The 20,802-nt window shown below is 36.1% G+C and overlaps 2 protein-coding genes across 2 annotated transcripts; both read left to right on the top strand.

Moving 5' to 3' along the window:
* Window positions 1-2,579: 2,579 nt before the first annotated feature.
* Window positions 2,580-14,976, top strand: LOC109101106 (WD repeat-containing protein 35-like). Its single transcript, XM_042769603.1, is given in 16 exon segments — window positions 2,580-2,707; window positions 3,801-3,870; window positions 4,167-4,220; window positions 4,654-4,734; window positions 4,855-4,988; window positions 7,917-8,144; window positions 9,241-9,387; window positions 9,778-9,910; window positions 10,048-10,155; window positions 11,114-11,278; window positions 11,538-11,650; window positions 11,758-11,767; window positions 11,875-11,892; window positions 11,953-12,109; window positions 13,123-13,363; window positions 14,196-14,976. Coding segments are annotated over 16 exon segments (1,866 nt in total). The 3' UTR covers window positions 14,275-14,976.
* Window positions 14,977-15,631: 655 nt separating this feature from the next.
* Window positions 15,632-19,947, top strand: LOC109101108 (potassium voltage-gated channel subfamily S member 3-like). The gene is made up of 2 exons (XM_019114529.2): window positions 15,632-15,968; window positions 17,595-19,947. The coding sequence occupies exon 2, from the start codon at window positions 17,674-17,676 to the stop codon at window positions 19,180-19,182; it is 1,509 nt and encodes a 502-aa protein (XP_018970074.2). The 5' UTR covers window positions 15,632-15,968; window positions 17,595-17,673; the 3' UTR covers window positions 19,183-19,947.
* Window positions 19,948-20,802: the final 855 nt, after the last annotated feature.

The raw sequence follows: 20,802 nt of genomic DNA, 5'->3' as shown, positions 1-20,802 counted from the left end.
GTTGTTATGTACTAAATTATATTTTAGTTTTAGAAACACCACTGTGACTAAAACGCTTACAAATACAGGCGTGGATTAACCATTACAGAAACATAAAAAAATATTTTGATAATCACCAATACTGTTAGTTTAAGGCAGCTGTGGCACAAACCTTACATCAGGTGGTGGTCTAATAAATATGTTAATGCACTACAATACACAAAAAAAACATCATTTTTAAATCATTCTCAGCTGAATTTCTTTCACAAATTCGCATTTGTGTATAGTAAGCATTTGCAAGACATTCAGCTCGACAGCGCTGACTAAACTTCACGCAGTATAGTGCTAAAGGACTTGTCTGTCCACTTATCCAAATAACTATTTTGAGAGGGAAATGTAAATTATATTTAAGTACAGACATAAGGAAAAACATGATATGTAAAAATCTGACATACAGTATATTATCATGACGATAATGTCATCAGAATTTGCATAGACAGCATCTGATAATGTGTTTGTAAACCAAACCACTGCTCACGATAATTCTTCAGGACACTTCACCTTCAACAAATGTAAAAACAACACTTGTTGTTTGTTTAACAACGACTTAAAAAGACAAATTTTACCTAACTGAGTTGAGTGATCTCCTCTCGACTCTCTAATCTCGGGTTTACCAAAGAGCACAGTAAAAACAAATCAGCAGTCGCTGCTACTGTAGTAGTGCACATTATACAGCGCCCTCTAGAGTCGGGATGAATTATTATACACAATTCCGAATCATTAGCGTTAAAGTATATATATATGTGTGTGTGTGTGTATGTGTGTGTGTGTGTGTGTGTGTGTGTGTGTGTGTGTGTGTGTGTGTGTGTGTGTGTGTGTGTGTGTGTTTGTGTGTGTGTGTCCTCAGATTGCGATTCCAAACAATACTGTTTTAAAGTGTGTGTCTTGAAACAAAGACCAGGGCTTCATCGACTGTGGAGGAGAGGATGGGCTTTTAAAAGTTCTCAAACTTGAGACTTACCCTATATAAGTCTCAAACTTGAGACTTATCTGTTAAGTTTTTTTTTCTGATTTTTTAAAGTTAGAATATTGTTTTAAATAAAATGAATAGTCATATCTGTGTCATGTTTTATTAATCATTTTATAAACAGGAGGACACTGAGACTGAGGATGGATCAGCTATGGTAAAGACACCTCTCAAATCCCAATGTAGTAAAAAGCTATGAAAATAATTCCATTTGCAGTCTGATTTTAAACACCAGAGAGTTACAGACAGGAGTGATTTAACAATCATACATGACTGTAGTAGCTATTTTCATAGACCATGGGAAACAATCAAACACACAGTTGTGGCTGTATCATGAAATTTTGCAAAGTAAGAATTAAATAGCAGCTCTGAACCAGGGCTACATTCAGTAGGACAGAGGACAGTAGAAAGGCATGATATTTTAATTTAGAATTTATTTACATTAAAATTGAGAAAGCTGTTCTTAAGCACCAGATGCGACTGCTTTACCACAGGCATTTAATGAGCAGTCCAATCAAAACACCTCAAAGGATAGGTTTAAGAGGAGAAAGGTATTATCAACATCTGCAAAAGAAGCCTCAGATATTTCCATAATGCTGTTTAGTGAAGTGTACCCATGCAGTAAAGAGATGCCTGTGTGACCTCTGTCCGCAGTATGTTTTGTGTAACTCTATTGGAACCCCACAGGACTCTAAATATATTGACATCTGTGAGTAAAACACGTTTCATTAGTTCTATATGTAAGGGGTTTATATGCAGATTCAGCAGGTCATTATTGCAGAAGCAATATAAATATATAAAGGCACATTTTTGTGCCTTTTAAATTATTTTATAATTTGAGATGTAAAAGACCACGGTGTGATACAAGAGATATAGCTAAGGTTTCCTGAGACAATGGTCAGTTATACATTTTAGTGGTCGTTATTCAGAAATAATTGGCAACAGTATGTGCAAACTCACTTTTGGTTTAAATAAGGCCTGGATGGTCTTATTAGCCCTAGGCTTGAGGCTTATTTGACATATATTTAATTTAGAATTGTTTGTTTGATGATAAGCAAGTAGACTTGTGATTGTAATGATGAAACACTTGTTTGATATAACACCAACATACGTAGTGTGAAAGCTGCGGTGGGTATCCTGCCTCCTTTCCCCTCACTCTCATAGGCATCCTGCTAAATTCCTCCCCTGGTTGGGAGAGCAGATCCGTTCCAGACTTTCACCCTGATCTCTCTGTGGACAGTTTCCAGAGTTGGAACAGCAATGCACAACAGAATCTGTAGTTATTTTAAATAAAATAATTAAGATAAAATATATTTTTAGGTGAAATCTGAGTCGCACTCTGAATACAGGTTTGTGTGATGTTCAAGTTCAACAGCCTTTGAAATCATACAGATCTTCAGATAGTTTTGATGTATAGATGCGCTAATGTCACCTGTTTTTTTGTAATGATGTAACTGGTTAAAGGAATTTCACTTCTTTCACATTCCACAAAGTGAAATTAATACATTCTAGCTGTTCTTTCTCAAATGTTTTTGCTCTTTATTTTGCTGCCACAGACCCTCTGTTCGTCACCATGACGAAGACTCATGTGATTGTTGCATCTAAAGAGGCGTTTTATGTGTGGCAGTATCGTGTGGCTAAGAAACTCACTGCTCTTGAAATCAACCAGGTCTCCAAGACAAGAAAGGAAGGTCGAGAGAGGTGAGGGTCAAAGGTCACCAGTGATTTTTTCAGATTGTATTGTGAGTGCTTTCAGAGTGATTTTGTGTGCTGCGCTGATGTTTGAGTACTGCGATAAAACAGGATGTTTTTGAATCTCTTATGCTCACCAAGGCTGCATTTATTTGTTTAGAAATACAGTATAATTGTGAAATATTATTGCAATCTAAAATAACTCTGTTCTATTGTAATATATTTTAAAATGTCAATTATCCCTGTGATGGCAAAGCTCAATTTTCTGCAACATTGCTCTAGTCTTGAGTCACATGATCCTTCAGAAATCATTCTAATATGCTGAATTGGTGCTCAAGAGCTTTCTTATAATTATCAGTGTTGAAAAAAGTCATGCTGCTTAATATTTTTGTGAAAACTGTTGTACATTTTTGATGAAAAGATGATTTGAACTATAGAAATATTTTATATAATAGCTATATATATATATATACATATGATTTTATTATTTTCAATTTAATGAAAATGTTCAATGAAAGTATTTATTTCTTTAAAATGTTTTCTATGCCTGCCAGTCAGCATTGTCATACACCAAAATAATGTGCCAAATATTCATCATAAATATTGACAAGTCTAGCATTCACTTCAAATAATGAATGAAGTGAGACTACAGGACAGTTTAAACTGCTTTTCAGCTCCATCTATTGAATTGTCAGCAGCAGTCAGACAGAAAATCTATGACACTGACAAAATAACCCTATTTTGCACAACACACATGTAATAAATGCAGAAGCCATTTTATTTTTGTGTTAAGTATACAATGAGGGCATAGTGATAATGTCCTACTTTTAATTAAAATAGTACTTTTGTGTTAAGAACATTTTAGTGATCATCTCATCTAGTGATTATTTTCAGAATGGAAATATAGCTGCAGTTGAAGTTGTAGAACATGCTTTGTCCCATGTCTCAGACTCAGTGGCTGAATGAAAATAGCAGATCTGTGGAATATGTAAGTGATGTTCATTATTGAGGCGAGGCGTACAGTCTGTGAGCAGGCAATGCCACTCTTGCTCATTCTTCCTCACATTACCTACACACTGTCTCTTTTCACTCTTTTCTGTAGGGTTTTTCACATCGATGACAGTCCAAGCGGAACATCGGATGGGACACTGAACTTTGCCAAAGCCTTCACAGTGAGTACACTCAACACAGACACTCACCTGTGGCTCTCTCAACCTTTTGTGAGAGGATTAGTGGGAAAAGCTTTCACAAAACATAATTGTTTTGTATTATTGCTATGTTTTCCTTGATCCACACATCTTTATGTGTCAAAGATGTTTCTGAGGGATCCAAATGTCAGAAACTTGTCTTTACATTAAGTATAGAGGCTGCAGCCCACCCTTTTAATTTCATCCTGTCCCAATATATTCATACTATAGCCCTGAAAAAGGGTCATTAAAGTAAGATGTTTATGTTTCATTTGTTTCAGGCCACCAGAGATCAGATCTGCTGCATCACAGCATCAGATAGGATGCTTGTAGTGGTATGTCTGATTCATATCCACATGTATGTTGAGTGTTGTTGTGGCATGAGAAAATGGGATGAATGAAAAATAAAAATAAAAAACATAAATGGAAAGAAAGAAAGTGACACTTTTGGCACTTAAGTATACAGGGTTCAGGAAGTGCTGCCATTTTAAATAAACGCTTACACACTCCAGTCTCAGTAAATCACAGTGCACATGGCCTGAAGATCAGACCACACACTGCAGAGATTCACTAGAGCTTTTTCTTCCCGCACAGAAAGATAGCAGGAAGTGCAGTTCACACATTATAAGCAATATTCACACAAATATTAAATATGTATATTCAATTTCATAATCAGTTAGAATTTTTTCTGTTGTTTTAATTTGTAGCAGGATTAGTTTGAGTATTTTCTCCTGGCAAGCTCTTATCTGTGTTGTGTTTTGAACACAGGAACCAATTCAAACATCTGGCTTCATCTGCCACTTTGAGGATCTGGAGATCAAATCTGTTCTTTTGGATGAAATTATGAGGGTTGGTTGGAATATATTGGATTGAATGGATTCAGAGTTGAATATAATTTTTTTTTTAATTGTTATCTTAATTTCTCAAAAGTTGTGAACCCTAAATATAATTTCTTATTTAATTTTTCAGGATCCAGAGGTTCTGAATAAAGATTATTTTATAAACTTCGAGATCCGCTCACTGAGGGACAGCAGGGCACTTATTGAGAAGGTTGAAATTGAGGATGCTCAGTTTATTGAGGATAATCCCCATCTGCGTCTCTGGTGTGACACACACTCATTCCACACAATAAATGGGGCACTTGGTTATCAAGCATACCTGCACATGGAAAGAGGAATAAGTGAATGAATGCATAGTTAGGCAGTATGGAACAATGCGTAAAAACATACTGTGTGAGTTTGTGTATTTGAGTGTATGTGTTTAGTAAGACTGTGTCTTTGTTATAAATTTTAGAGATTTAATAGTGCGCAACATGGCAGTGTCTGTGTTTCCTGCAAGTGGAAAGTATGAGGTCCAGTTTTATCGTCTGAATGAAGTGTGAGGTACAGTTTTATGATCTGAATGATGATCCAGGCACTGGCAGGACAAGATGAAACAAATAAGTCAGCACACTTCTGGAGAGCTTTGTCCTTCAGTACCCGTCTGACCATTAAGAAAGGGAAACTTGGATAAACCGGAATAAAATAAGCTGTGATTTAAGCAGGCACTTTACTGTGCAGTTATTTATTTGTTTGAGTTGATTTTTTACAAATAAATATTCATCTAAGACCGAGATGAAAGAGAGAAAGATGTTACCTGTAGTCATAAAGCATGGCAGTCTTGAAGCGGCTTATTGATTTATTGGCCTACTGGAGTTTTAGTGGCTCTGTCAGTTCTTACAGCACAAGGAGGAATTTCAGATTGCTATAGAAGCAGGGAGGTGAACCCAGCAATCTAACATACATTGACAGGACTCTTTACAATTTCACCATTTGTTGAATAATTTATAAGTGACTCCCAAAACTTGTTAAGACTACATCCAGGTCACATTTGCCCCCATCATAGAAAAAATATATATTTAGCATATTTTACTATAGCTTGCTAAATTGTATTAATTAAATTAAAGATTTTTTTTATAATAGTTCTTGCTGTACTGTCTTGAATCTACATTTTTAAATGGCAAACACCATTTGAGATGTCTTTTTTCTTTTTTTGATTTTGGGGTGAAATGTGAAAAGGAAATGTTTTTGTAAGATTCACCTTTTTACGGAAGTTTTAAGCGGCCATGCATTATGATTTTTTTTCTTTTTGTTTTCTCGTTATAACGACTTAATTTTCTCGTTATCTCGACATAACGAAGGTCGTTTTCTCGTTATAACGACTTAATTTTCTCGTTATCTCGACATAACGAAGTTCGTTTTTTCTCGTTATAACGACTTAATTTTCTCGTTATCTCGACATAACGAAGTTCGTTTTCTCGTTATAACGACTTTAATTTTCTCTAAGAATTTACAAAACTGCGCCAGCAGGTGGCACTATAGACCTGAATATAACTGATGGGGTGTTGTATACTATCCACTTTACTGTACGCGGACTTTCCTCGTGATCGCTATAATTTGTGCAGTCTTGTTTATTACTGACATTTAATTAATTCATAAATGTTAAATGCTTGAATCAATATGAATATTTTGTGTATTAAGTTCCTGCTAGATGCATGAGTTTCACCAACGCATTCTGTTTCATCAATAACTGCTTATCAAAACCAAGGTTATTCTGTTTGCACCAATATATATTATATTTGTGCTTCTTTTAGGCTCATGATTAATTTAAATTTAAAAATTTAAAAAAATTTTTTAATGATTAGGTAGTTAATAAGCGGAGATGTTCTGTTTATCTACAGTAGGACGGGATTTAACGATGTAGGCTGATGTGCTTCTTTTCCTTATTACTAATCTTTATTGTTAACCATATTGATGAGAAATGTGATGTATATGTAAAATCCATAGGCTAATTTAATTCAGTTTTGTTCTGTAATGTTGTAATGGTTTTTTTCTACACACACACATACATTAGGCTACACGTACACATGAATTAACGCTCTTTTCAAACAGAAGCTTATAACACACATGATATCTGCCACATAATGACTACTACAAATTACAAATTATATATAATTTTATTTCATATAAAGGGAAAATTAAAAGTGAGTTTAATCCAAGCAGCTCTAATGGCGCGGTGTTGCCATTTAAACATGTTAATTACAAAAAAACAAAACGTTCGTTGTACTGTCTCTGGAAAAAAAAATCAACAGTGATTGATCAGCCTTTATTTATACAGTATTGTAGACGTTATTATTACCTAGGCGAAGCAAAATTTGCTGAAATATAGGCTACAGTAAGAGCGCCTGCATGGCTGTCCATCAGATGCCTGTCAAAGCTGAGTTCGTTACTATAGCAACAGTAAAACTTTCATGTCGTTATAACGAGAAAACAAACTTTCGTTATGTCGAGATAACGAGAAAATTAAGTCGTTATAACGAGAAAACGAACTTCGTTATGTCGAGATAACGAGAAAATTAAGTCGTTATAACGAGGGGGGAAAACGACTTTCGTTATGTCGAGATAACGAGAAAATTAAGTCGTTATAACGAGGAAAACAAAAAGGAAAAAAATTATAATGGATGGCCGCTTAGAACTTCCGTTGTGAAAAGGAAATGTTTTTGTAAGATTCTGTTAATTCTGTCAGATGGGAACTGGAGAAGGAATCCTACATGAATATGGTGTAAAGTCTGTGTGTGTTTGCTTCGATACAAGTGTGAGAGCTCAAAGGCTCTGTTGTTTGATTGTGCTCATCCGTTACATGCCAACATGTCAGAGGTCAGAGGTTTATAGCTTTCCATGACCTCTTGAAAAGATTCCAGACAGAGTCACTTCACCCTCCTTGGCCACTTTTTGTGATTCAGTTCTCCAAAGCTGTCCAGGGTGTCATCAGCCAAACAGATTTAGCTATATGCAGCTGAAAGATTATCAGTATCATTTTGTTTATGCCCAGATTTATGATGCTGTTTGCTCTTTGTTGAGATCAAATTTGGTACAAATACAAATACTCCAAATTTCATCAGATCTAATGCATCGTATACTATGTGTCATATAATCTCAAATATGGGATTTCAGGTCTTCAGTGTGTAGTTTTAGACCTTAAAATTCAGTCAGTTGTATCTATGCATGCACTTCCAGGCGTCTGTTGGCAGAAGCGGCGCTGCAGAAGCTGGATCTGAAGATGGCTGAACAAGTGTTTGTGCGCTGTAGAGACTACCAGGGCATTGAATTTGTGAAGAGACTGAGCAACCTACAGAGTGAAGCCATGAAACAAGCTGAGGTTGCTGCTTACTTCAGCAGGTTTGAGGAGGCAGAGAGGATGTACCTGGACATGGACCGCAGGTACACACAGACGTATGCATACTGTCATGAGATTCATAAGTGTTTTTATCCTGTGTAAAATCTGTGTGGATAAGCACACTTCACTTAAAAATAATAATGTTAAATTAATTTGACTAAATTGAGAAAAATTTTACACAATTTAAATTAAATCTTTAAAAAAATATATTTTGAGCTGATTTGTTCTAATTTTGTTATACAAACCTAAATAATTCAGTTGAAATAAACAGTGTTGTTATTGTTAACTGAAACGACTGTTTCAGGAATTTAAATTAAGCTAAAATAAAAATGAATGTATAACTACAAAATGAAAAACTTAGAAGTTGAAGTACTAAAATTACTAAAGCTCCAACTGAAATAAAAATAAATTGAAGACAAATATAAATATAAATTGCTAATAATCGCTAAAGATAAAATTAAAATGAAAGGGAAATTTAAAATATTAAGTAATATAATAGTGTATGAATAATGCTAATTGATAAAGTCCTATAAATATAGGACTTAAAGGGATAGTTCACCCAAAAATGATAATTCTGTCATCATTTACACACCCTCATGTCTTTCCAAACTTGTATGAGTTTGCTTTCTTATGTTGAACATAAAAGAAGATATTCTGAAGATCGCTGGTAATCAAACAGTTGGTGGTTGCCATTGACTTCCATAGTATTTTTTATTCCTACTATGGAAGTCAGTGGCAACCAGCAACTCATACAGGTAACGACATGAGGGTGAGTAAATGATGACAGAATTTTTATTTTTGGTTGAAATATATGGTTTGCTGATGAAGTCTCTACTTTAACGCTGTATTACAAATATTACACATTTATATTTCTACATTATACATAATTTTTTTTTTTTTTCATTTTTGTTTTTTTAAAAAAAAAGATATTTATTTTTATTTTTTTTTGTGTATAGAAATTACCATATTTTAATTTAATGGAGTACCAATTTAAATAAACTACATGGATTGATGATTTAAAAAAAAAAAAAAAAAAATGGAGTACTAATTTTTTTGTTTTTGATGTTTTGGTGATTTTTAGAAAAAAAACAAAAAAATTTTTGAATGCTCATTTTTCATATTTCTCCCTCCGGTCTCTAGGGATTTGGCGATTGGTTTGCGTATGAAGCTTGGTGATTGGTTCAGGGTTCTGCAGTTGTTGAAGACAGGATCAGGTGACTATGATGATGCTTTTCTGGAGCAGGCCTACAACGCCATTGGAGACTACTTTGCAGACAGACAGAAATGGTAGGCTGTTTAAGTGTGGGTGTGCATATGTGTTTATAAATATATGTTTATGATTTGTGTATGTGTGTGTGTGTGTGTTCAGACGAAGCCACAGTTGGTTTCAGTGTCATACACTCATTTAAGCATAAGCCATTAAATCAAAGGGATGTTAAGATGATAAGTAAAATAATTCAAGTGTGTCCAAATATTTTACTTGATATATTGTATTATTTTAGTGTTGACACAGAGATGTGGAGTGTGTGTTAGAGCTGTGCAATGCCTCCAATGATTATGAAAATAAAATAATTGAGAAAATATGATTATATTCATAATTGTGTTAAATAATCATGATTACAGTATTGACCAAAATAATCGTGATTATGTTTATTGGCATAAACGTGTGTTTCACAGGTTGAATGCAGTGCAGTATTACCTGCAGGGTCGTAATCAGGAGTGTCTGGCTGAATGTTATTATATACTGGAGGACTATGATGGTCTGCAGAAACTTGCAAACTCCCTACCAGAAAACCATGAACTTCTACCAGTGGGCGCTATCTTTTTTTTTTCTTCCTCCCTCTCCCTCTTTCTACTTATCTTAAAACAGACCAAGCAGTAATGTTTGGTTTGGGTTGTCTGAAGATGGATTTAACTGTTCTTTATTGTGTGTGTGTGTGTGTGTAGGACATTGGTCAGATGTTTGTCACTGTGGGAATGTGTGAGGCCGTCAGTGCATTTCTGAAATGTAACCAGCCCAAAGCAGCTGTGTATGCCTGTGTGCATCTAAACCATGTGAGTGATCATACACAAACATACACAGGACTCTAGCTTGTTCTGTGGTTTTGATGTGTTATGAAGGTTTAGCATGTATTAATAATATATTAATTGTATTTATATATATATATAATTATGATTAATATGTTAATTGTAGTTAAAGCATCGGAAAAATAAAATAAAATAAAATAAAGACACAACAAAGATAAAGACAAAGGACAACAGTACTCTTTGCGTGTCTCATTTGATAGAAAACTCAGAATATATATTTCTCACACCTAAACTCAAAATAGTATAGTAATATAAAAGAATATAGCAACTTTCTGGACACTTTTTTGGATTTATTAATACATGTATTTTATCTAAGAGCTTTTTGCAGATAGTCTTGTCAGCCACGCTTGTACAAATGATGCTGTCCTTTACTTGCAGGTGATATTTAATAATTGTTTTAGTCTTTTATAAATTAATCCCACTGTACAAAGTCTGCATAAAACTTTACATTTATTAAACATCTCTGGATATCATTTCTAAATAAATTATTCAATAAAGAAGGTGTTTTTTCCATCGCATACCGATCTGATAAACACTGCACACACAGACACTGCTTCTCTTGCAACAGTTCTGATCATCAAATCTTTAGAAATCATACAATGAATGAAATAATTATTATCCGTTATCTGTTTTAAAGATTTTGACTTTTAATATGCATTTCTCAAAAGACCCATTTCTTTCTCCCTCTCTTCACTGAATACATTCTGATTCATTGCCTTTTCTTTGGCTTTTAGAGATAATAATGCTTGTGTCATTAGTTTAATGAGAGGTTCAGCGAGATCACAGTGCTCAAAGATCCAGTTGCAGCTGTAACATCATTACACTCATCTGCTCATGAAACCTGTCTGTGATGATGTTTAGATGTTTGATGATGGCAAAAAATGTGCAACAATAAAAATAAATTTTAATTGTGTGCACCTTTCAGTGGAATAAAGCTGTTGAACTGGCCAAAAACCACAGTATGAAGGAAATTGGGCCACTCTTGTCCAAATATGCCTTACATCTGCTGGAGAAAAACAAAACTCTAGAGGCTGTAGAGCTCTACAGAAAAGCCCATCACTTCCTGGATGCCGCCAAACTCATGTTTAAGGTATGTTAATATCAGCTTGTTTAAGAAAAAAAAAATCAGTGGGGATCCCCAGGTTATGAAACCAATGATGATAGAATTGCAAAAATAATGATGACAATAATAAAAATAAGTTTTTTTTTGTGCCCAACCCAGTTGTGCGGCCAAACAAAGAGATTGTAATTTCTGTTAGTGGCATAGAGTTAACACACTTCACATTTAAAGTCATGACATTTTTGTAACGGTAAAATATTTTTAGATGACACACTTTATTTCACCTCAGATCGCTGAAGAAAAGGCAAAAAAGAGAATGCGACCACTCTGATTGAAGAAGCTGTATGTGCTCGCCGCCCTACTGGTGGAGAACTTCCACACCCAGATCAAAAGCTCACAGCTGTACTCTAATTGTTCACACATCCTCATACAGTACAGTACATACTCCAAACTCCTGTTACCTATTTCCAGATGTTCTACTTCATGGATGTAGTTTAGATTTAGTACAGGACTAAACAAGTACAGGTTTATTATTGTTTGTTAACTTTGCAAAGAGCTGTGGTAGTTGGTAACTTTCAGTGCCGGGGTCTGCAGCTGCAGCCTGACTCACAGTCCGACAGCATCAGAGGGGCAGGAAATCAGTTGTGATGAAGGGCTTATTTGCAGCCTAGTGGTGGGTAATTTGTGTGTGTGGTTTATTTCAGGCTACCAGTGCATTAGCAGGGCTGTTAGAGGAAGATGAGTCGTCTTCAGACAGTCGTATCCTGGATGACGCCTGGTGTGGGGCAGAGGCCTATCATTTCTTCCTGCTTGTGCAGAGACAGCTGTACGAAGGCAAGGTGGATGCGGCCATGAGGACAGGTGACACATAAAACCAAATGAGTTGTAATAGTTTATACGCACTTAATATTACAATGTTTCTACATTCGTTAGTCTACTAAGGGGGTTCAGTTTTTAAAAAGATTTTCTGTCTGTAATTTTCAGGTGCAATCTGTTGAGGTTTGTAGGCAGTTTACATCATTACATCCTCTTAAAGGAATAGTTCACCCATAATTATACATTTGCTGAAAATAATAATGATCTCCATGTAAATATTCAGAGGATTGTAAATCTGTGTGTGTGAGTGTCTGTGAATACATGCATGGTATGTCTGGCCTTATCTGCGCAAATAAAGTGTTAATTCGCTCACCTGAACTGAGAAAACAAACTCAAAGTGAAGTCTTTATAGCATTCGGTCCACACATACACACTCACAAAAAACGTTTGCTTGCACGAAGGTCTAGACAAAATGTTTAAATCACAGATCATATCCAGACATCATATCCATATAGAAAAAAGGTCATATTCAGACATCATATCCAGGACCACCTGGAAAAAAGGTGTGCATGGGTGTATGTGTGGGTCCATTTTTTTTTTTTGTCTTTCAGTTAGCAGTGTTTTCATTGTATAATTATATTAAAATCCTAAAATATTGTGTTAAAAGCTATTTAAGTTAGGAATGCACTGATATTAAAATTCTGAAAATAAATATTAATAAACTGATTATTATTGTGTCGTGACAGATAACCAATAAATGGCCAATATTAAAAGATCACACAATTTTTCTAAATAAATTAAAAATAAAATGCTAAAAACAAATATCATTTGTTTTAATTGCTACAAGTGAATTAAGGCATCACATCATTATATTGCACAGTATGAAAACTTTATATTCAGATTTGAGATTTAATAAAAAAAAATGTATTTAACAGTTTTATTAAATTATTCCCTTTTTTAAAATGAACATTCAGTGAGCAGCAAAGGTGTATCTTATTAAAATCTTTTGTTCCTTAAATGTGAAACAATGCAATAATTACTTTATTCTCTATTTCTAGCTCTCCATCTCCGTGACTATGAGGATATTATCCCTGCTGTGGAGATTTACTCTCTGCTAGCCACCTGCTCATCTGCCAACCGAGCGTTTGGTATTTGCTCACGTGCCTTTATTAAGCTGGAGTCTCTGGAAACACTGACTCCAGATCAGAGGCAGCTTTATGAAGACCTGGCCCTGGAGATCTTCACCAAACACAGCCCTCGAGACACCAGGCAAAGCCAGCGAGACAGTCTCACTGATGGGTAAGACAGGAACACAACAGCCAGATGTGCTTTACAACCTGACTGAGTGAACAACCACTGGAAACATTTCTCAGGCTCCGTTTAACTGATAAATTATGCAGATTCTTCATTACGGCTGGTAGACAGAGCTGTGTGGTCACAGAGTAGCAAGTGTAAAGTACTGTGAGATGAGTGGCATAAGGGTCATGCACGCCCGCATCACTGCGGTGTGCCGAGTGACTGGAAATTATTACATCAGCACAGTTTCTCCTGTGAACTGTAGTAGAACAGTGGGAAGATTATTTAATATACACTGGAAAAGTTTGGAGTCAGTAAGATTTTTTAAATGTTTTTAAAAGAAGTCTCTTATGCTCACCAAGGCTAAATTTTTTTTTGATTAAAAAGGATTAAAAAACAATATTATTGTGCAATACTATTTAAATTTTCTATTAGAATTTATTTTAAAATGTAATTCCTGTGATTACTCCAGTCTTCAGAGTCACATGATCCTTCAGAAATCATTCTAATTTGCTGATTTGGTGCCCAAGTAACAGTTCTTATTATCAAATTATTTTTTTTTGGAAACCATGATATTTTTATAATATAAGAATAGCATTTATTTGAAATAATTTTTGTATCATTTTAAATGTCTTTAATGTCACTTGCTGCATCATTACCAAATAAAAGTATTAATTTCTTAAAAAAAAAAAAAAAAAAAATCTCAATTATGTTTGTAAAACAATGTTAAACTGGTTAACCTAGCATGTGTGATGATGCATTCTGACTTGATGAATGAATCTCTATCTCTTTGTCTTTTATTTTCTCTCTTTTTATTACTTTCTTTCTTTCTCAGGCCGAAGGGCGTTACCCACCTGTATAGTGACAGGAAGAGTGATATCGGAGTACCAGTTCTGGATGTGCAGTGTGTGTAAGCACTGTGCTTTGGAGCAGGAGATTACACAACACAGCTTCTGTCCTCTCTGTCACTCCCCAGTGGGATAGACTTTTCCCATCTCTTTTCTAAGCTCAGCTCTTGCTCCATCAAATGTCAGTCTTTTTGATGTACTGTGGGACACAAACTCTGCCATAGGGGTAGGCTTAAAATATATATATCATATTTGGATGTTCAAACAAGTTATCATATATATTTATACATTTAATTTCTTTTATATGGCATTTTCATATATTTATGTATATAATTACATTATTTTTATTTTACCTAACAATATTCTACACAAATTTCTCTGTAAATCATTTAAAAAGACATTCTTATGGAATCACTCAATTTGACAATTTAATTAAAAATGAGTTAAACATTGTTTGCAAGTGTTTGCAAGTGTTTGCAAAATTAGGAATGATAGTTTAAAACAAAAAACAATGAAACCGATTCAGTGTGTCCTGTTATTTTAGCACTAATCAAACAATAGGACATCAATTTACTTTGATTTACTCTTCAAAAAAAAAAAAAAAAGGAAAAGAAGAAAAAAAAGACTTGTCTCAAAAAAGACAGTCTCTCAGACTTTGCTGTTCACTTCTGTCAGTTCTGATTTGAATTGAAAATTGACATATTTAATTTTAGGCACCTGTCCAGTGAAACATTTACAGATAATATTTGTCTTGTCTTGTCTTGTATGTCACGCAATGCTGCTCTCTACAGTCGTTCTCGAGTACTGACGCTTCTGACAGAATGTATTATGTTACTTGTTGCATATGCTTGATACATTTATAGGATTTTTCGCTGAGCATAAGTGACGGCATGGTTTTTTATAGTTTATTTATTTATTTGTTTATTTATTTATTTATTTTTAAATTGTATTACATACTTTAAAGAGTAACATTAAAACGGAGTTCTCTTCACGGCATCTAGGGGGCATCATCTGTCAATTCCTCAGTGCACGTGCGACAGGTGCTGCGCGAGGGAAAAGAACTTTAAATGGAGAAAGTGAACGTGTTCACAAACCACTCGCTGTTTACATGGTTTAATAACTTCACACTCCTTAACATAACTGCAGTAGCCTGTGTCGATGCTGATATCTTTCCGTCCTGAAATAATTTCTAAATATTAAAATTACACACTTGATGCTCATAAAAGCAGCAAGAAGACAATTATTTTTACCCTCAAACTTTTCAATATGCTTCTTTTCTTTTCTTTTCTTTTCTTTTCTTTTCTTTTCTTTTCTTTTCTTCCATTCGACCTCTGTCTTCTTCAGCAGTAACTCAAGGGATTTTTAATCTCTCTCTTTTATTAGTTTTCTAATCCTTTAACTCACCTTCACGGGGGGTAAAATGTCTCTCTTGCACTGATTTCACCTCTGCCCTCCGATTATTTTTCACTTAATCATTGCTCCTCAGTGGAGCTTGTGGAGGCGCGTCCTGAAACGCAAAGCGCAAGCGCGTTCTAGTTGCAACGGGCCAGTGACGCACGGACGCGCAGCTGCCCCGAGGCACCGCGAGAGCGTTAGCGGCACACTATGTGCCAAGTGTCCCACCAGCCACAGTCTCCTGCGGGACATGGGGCAAATACTGCGAACGATCGCACACCGGGCTCGACTTTACCAAGGAAGGCGCTGGAAGATGGAAACGTCTTTGCAGTGCACTGATGCCGTCAGAAAAGAAAGGAAAACAGGTAAACTGATTTTTGCTTCTGTGTAGTTTGGGTTACGCAGTGTTGTTTTGAACATAACTTTAGTGCTGTCCTTGCTGCCGGAGTTCGACCAGGCAGAGCGCGCAGAATTATACACACCTTGCAGAAACTTATCAACGATTGTATATAGGCCTATATGTAATTTAGAAATTCAGTGTTGTACCCAATTTTAACACTTTGGTGTTTTGAGGTCTATTGTGGGAATGCTGTTTTTCTATAGTTACTGCTGTTGCTATCAAATGTTATTTACGTTTTATGTAGTGCAAAATGAATTATTACTACAAACAGTGAGGTCTAAAAGTATGACCCTTATTGAAAATCTGGAGTTTAAAATCTTATTTAAAGCTAGAAATAATACATTAAAAGAAAAAAGAAATGTTGTGACACAGTTAAGAAGAAATTACGTTTTTGCACTATTTACAGGTCACTAATCTAACAAGTACATTTGTGACATTCATCATGTCATTCTCTATGGACAGTTTCCATTAAAGCACAAGATGCTCTTTGGATGTTTCTCAAATCATGCTGGAGAATGTGATCATCGGGTTTTAGACAAACTTGTGGAGTTCATGCTGTTGCCATTAAAGCAGAAGAGGAACAAACCAAATATTTTTTGAAAATCAAAGACATTTTGAAACGTGTCGCTCAAATTTATATGCTGACTATCTAATATTAATATTTTTTGATGCAAAATAATTTTACATTTTCAATTCAGCCTCTCACTTGATGTTGACGATATATATTAAAGCATACATTAAAATCTAATTATATTTTAAGGGATATTAAAATATAAACCATTATTTTATATATTGTAATAACATTTTGCAAGTTTATTGTTTTTTTTTTCTGTATTTTTCCTCAAACAAATGCAGCCTTATTGAGCATAAGAGACTTCGTTAAAAAACATCACGTCTTACTGATCCCAAACTTTTGAACGGTAATGTTATATGGTGTGTATAGATATATATATATATATATATATAATATATATATATATATATATATATATATATATATATATTTTTTTTTTTTTTTGTGTGTGTATATATATATATATATATATATATATATATAATATTTATTATTATTATTTATTTAGTGGTTTTAGTCTCAGAATAAAAATGTCAATTTTTCAAACGTTACAAAAGCACTGCACATCAGAACTGTCCAGCGTTCGTTGAATGTCCTGAAATCTTGACATGATTTTGTGCCCAGCAATACTGCTGGGAGAGAAAGTCAGAGTTAGTGTTGAAATGCTCATAATGATCACTAAGGTTTTGTTTACGACAATGTACAAAATCAATATCCATTAGCAGCTATGAAGGCTGATTTGGGCTCCAGAATGCTTTTATCCCATCACAGTTGTTACAGTTAGAAGCAGTATGTAATAGATTAGCTGTCTTGTCTGTCTGTCTCTCTGTGTATTTAAATCTGATTAAGTTTTTGTCTTGTCATATATTTGAGTGCAGTACAGTGAACTATGGCAAGAAATACTGAAAGAAAAAAAAAAGATGACATTTTTGATGAGCAGGAATATTGTTTTGATGGCAACAGGTCAACTTTTTCTTCTGAAAGTGCTAATCAGACTTTTCTTTTCCTCTATTATAGACATGCAGCCATAGCTGAGTCCCTCCAAAACTGCTTAGCCCAACAGTCCCTCTTACTCCTTCATGCTTTGGCATCCATCATGGTGTATGGGCAGGTCCTGCACCGCCAAGGCCCCGAAGAGAGCTTCATCAACCTCAACGTCGGTGGCTTTAAGCAGCAAGTGGAACGGGTGGTCCTCCAACGCTTCCCCCACACGCGACTTGCCCAACTTCTCTACTGCAGCTCAGAGGCTGCTATTCTCCAGCTTTGTGACGACTATGCAGCTGTCGAACGCGAGTATTATTTCGACCGAAACCCATGTTTTTTTCGCTACGTGCTGAATTTCTACCATACCGGAAAGATCCACCTGATGGAAGAGTTGTGTGTGTTTAGCTTCAGCCAGGAGCTAGAGTACTGGGGCATCAAGGAGCTTCACCTGGACACTTGCTGCAGCAACAGATTTCAAGAACAGAAAGCGTATACAGGAGATCTTGACTGGGGAAACGACGATGACCCACAGAACCAGCTGCAAGACAGCTTAGATTCATCTATGGAGGAACTATCAGCGTTTGACAAAGACCTGGAAAAGTTTGAGGGCACCTGGTGCTCCGAGAAGCGTAAGGAACTCTGGCTGCGACTGGAAAACCCAGGATACTCGTGCTCTGCGAAAGTAACGGCAGTGTTTTCGCTGAGTGTGGTACTGATGAGTATCATAGCCATGTGCGTTCACAGCATGCCTGAGTTCCAACAGGTGGACGTTAATGACAAAGAAGTAGAGAACCCGGTGTTGGCTGTTGTCGAAACCTTTTGCGTCCTCTGGTTCTCTTTCGAGTTCATCCTACGATTAGCTGTCACACCATGTTTGCGCAAATTTCTGAGCAATGTGCTAAACATCATTGATTTCGCCTCTATTATTCCATTTTATGCCACTTTGGCATTTGAAACTGTGGATGCTGAGGAAAGCGAGGAGCTTGTGAACGTGGGAAGGGTTGTGCAAATCCTGCGCCTCATGCGTATCTTTCGCATCCTCAAACTGGCACGGCATTCAGTCGGGCTGCGTTCGCTTGGGGCGACTCTCCGTCACAGCTACCATGAGGTCGGACTCCTCATCCTCTTCCTTTCTGTCGGAATCTCCATTTTCTCAGTGCTCATCTATTTTGTGGAGAAAGAGAACGCTGAGTCGGAACTGCAGACGATACCGGTGGGCTGGTGGTGGGCGACGATTAGCATGACCACGGTGGGATACGGCGACACGTATCCCATCACGCTGGCTGGGAAACTCATCGCCACCTTGTGCATCATTTGTGGCCTGCTTGTAGTCGCCCTTCCCATCTCTATTATCTTCAACAAGTTCTCCAAGTACTATCAGAGACAGAAAGCCCTGGTGGAGTCTGACCAGCTCCTTCTAGAAGACGAAAAACTGCCAAATCTCAGCATGCCTTTACTTTACATAGGAGACCTCTACGGACAAAAGATGACTTCTGTGGTGCGCAGTGCATCCTCTGTAGGGAGCACAGGAAGCGAGGGAGATGTCACTGATGCATCCAGCATTCAGGATGTTGAAATCGACTGCCCTACTGGGATGCCACAGGCCCACAAAGCAACATAGATCAGGGTTCCTCAAATCCGGTCCTGGAGGGCCACTGCCCTGCAGAGTTTAGCACCAACCTTAATTAAACTGTGATTTTCCAGGGATCTTGAAGACCTTGATGAGCTTTCTCAGGTGTATTTGATCAGGGTTGGAGTTAAACTATGCAGGGCATTGACCTTCCAGGGCAAGATCTGAGGAACCCTGGCACAAATGCTAATATGCACAACCTTAAACCTTGATTAGGGAGAGAAGAAACAAAAATAAACTTCCTTGTTTAGATCTGCAGAACATGTTGAGGAAACACTAAAGGACCCTAAGACTCAAGGCTCTCATTCCTTACTGAGTGACTCCTGCACCTTTAGTTCTCAGGGTGAAAATGTCTCAAGCTTTCCATTATTTATGGATCAGAACCTGTTATGGAAACTAATCCAAACAACAGGCTAGCATTAATGTTGATGCTCTATACCCAATTAACAGCACTGATTGACAGGTGTGTGTTTTTATTCCTTTGGACAAGCTGTTCATTTAATTACAAGTCTTTCTGCAGTGCCTGTGGGAAAAGAACTATGCTTAAATGTTTTATAGGCAATGACAGCATCTAAAATGCTGGACTTCAGATGGCATGTTGGTGTACACCATCCTCCCTAATGTGTCCATCAGAGAGGGAAGGACGGAAAGAGTGCATGCATATTTCAACAAGAGAGAGGAGAGGCCACAAGAGAAAGGAGAGAAGAAAGCATGAAAGAGATGTTACAGTTGAATAAAGTGTTGATGTACAGTAGATTTAAGTCTCTGCTCTTTGTTCTGAAATCACTGCATGGATCTCTAGAGAGATTAAGGATCTTAAAAGAAATGGTTCCCCTCGAGGTGAAAATGATGTTATTTATAAAACCTCATGTCTTTTAAAACCCATAGTCTGTCATTGTGATGTGAAACACAAATGATACAGCTCTTTTCAATATAATGCAGTTTATAGGCTCCATAAATGACTTAAGCACCTATAAAAAAACAACAACATAAGAGTAGTTCATATGACTATTATGTGCACTATTCTCCAAATCTTCTGAAGCTGTACTACTGTGTGTTAGTAGGCTGAAAACAAAAAGGCATGATTTGTATGCAAGTTCAATGGAAATAATGACTCGAAGGAACATTTTGTTTATTGATCCAACTCTCGGGTTCAGTTCACTGACTCAGCGATTATAAAAAGACCTGCATGATATATATTTATTAATTTTTTTGTAATTTTTTTTTTACTTGTTCCATAGAAGAACTAAATTAATGCGCCCTTGGAATGACATGAGTAAAAGTGAGTAAAAGATATATATATATATATTAGTGAACTTTCACTTAAATCCTTACAATTTAAATTTCAGTCAACTGTTACTTTGCAGTGAGTTTGTCCCACCTTCTCATATGTCTCATGAGTAATGCCTTATTCATTATTGCATTAGTGCATTATCAATGATGCCTTATTGAGGATCAAATTCACCTATCCTCTGTCCTCTGCACGGAGAGAACACATTCTCCCTCCATCTTGCTGTCGCTCTCAGTCTTTTTAGGGTGACTTATGTCAGTAGACTGTATTAGCAGCAGGAAGCGAGGTCTAAATGTTAGGGCTGTCTGCCACAAGGGATA

The sequence above is a fragment of the Cyprinus carpio genome, chromosome A13 (assembly GCF_018340385.1).
Source record: "Cyprinus carpio isolate SPL01 chromosome A13, ASM1834038v1, whole genome shotgun sequence".
Classification (NCBI taxonomy): domain Eukaryota; kingdom Metazoa; phylum Chordata; class Actinopteri; order Cypriniformes; family Cyprinidae; genus Cyprinus; species Cyprinus carpio.
This window is presented reverse-complemented; position numbering and strand designations above follow the sequence as displayed.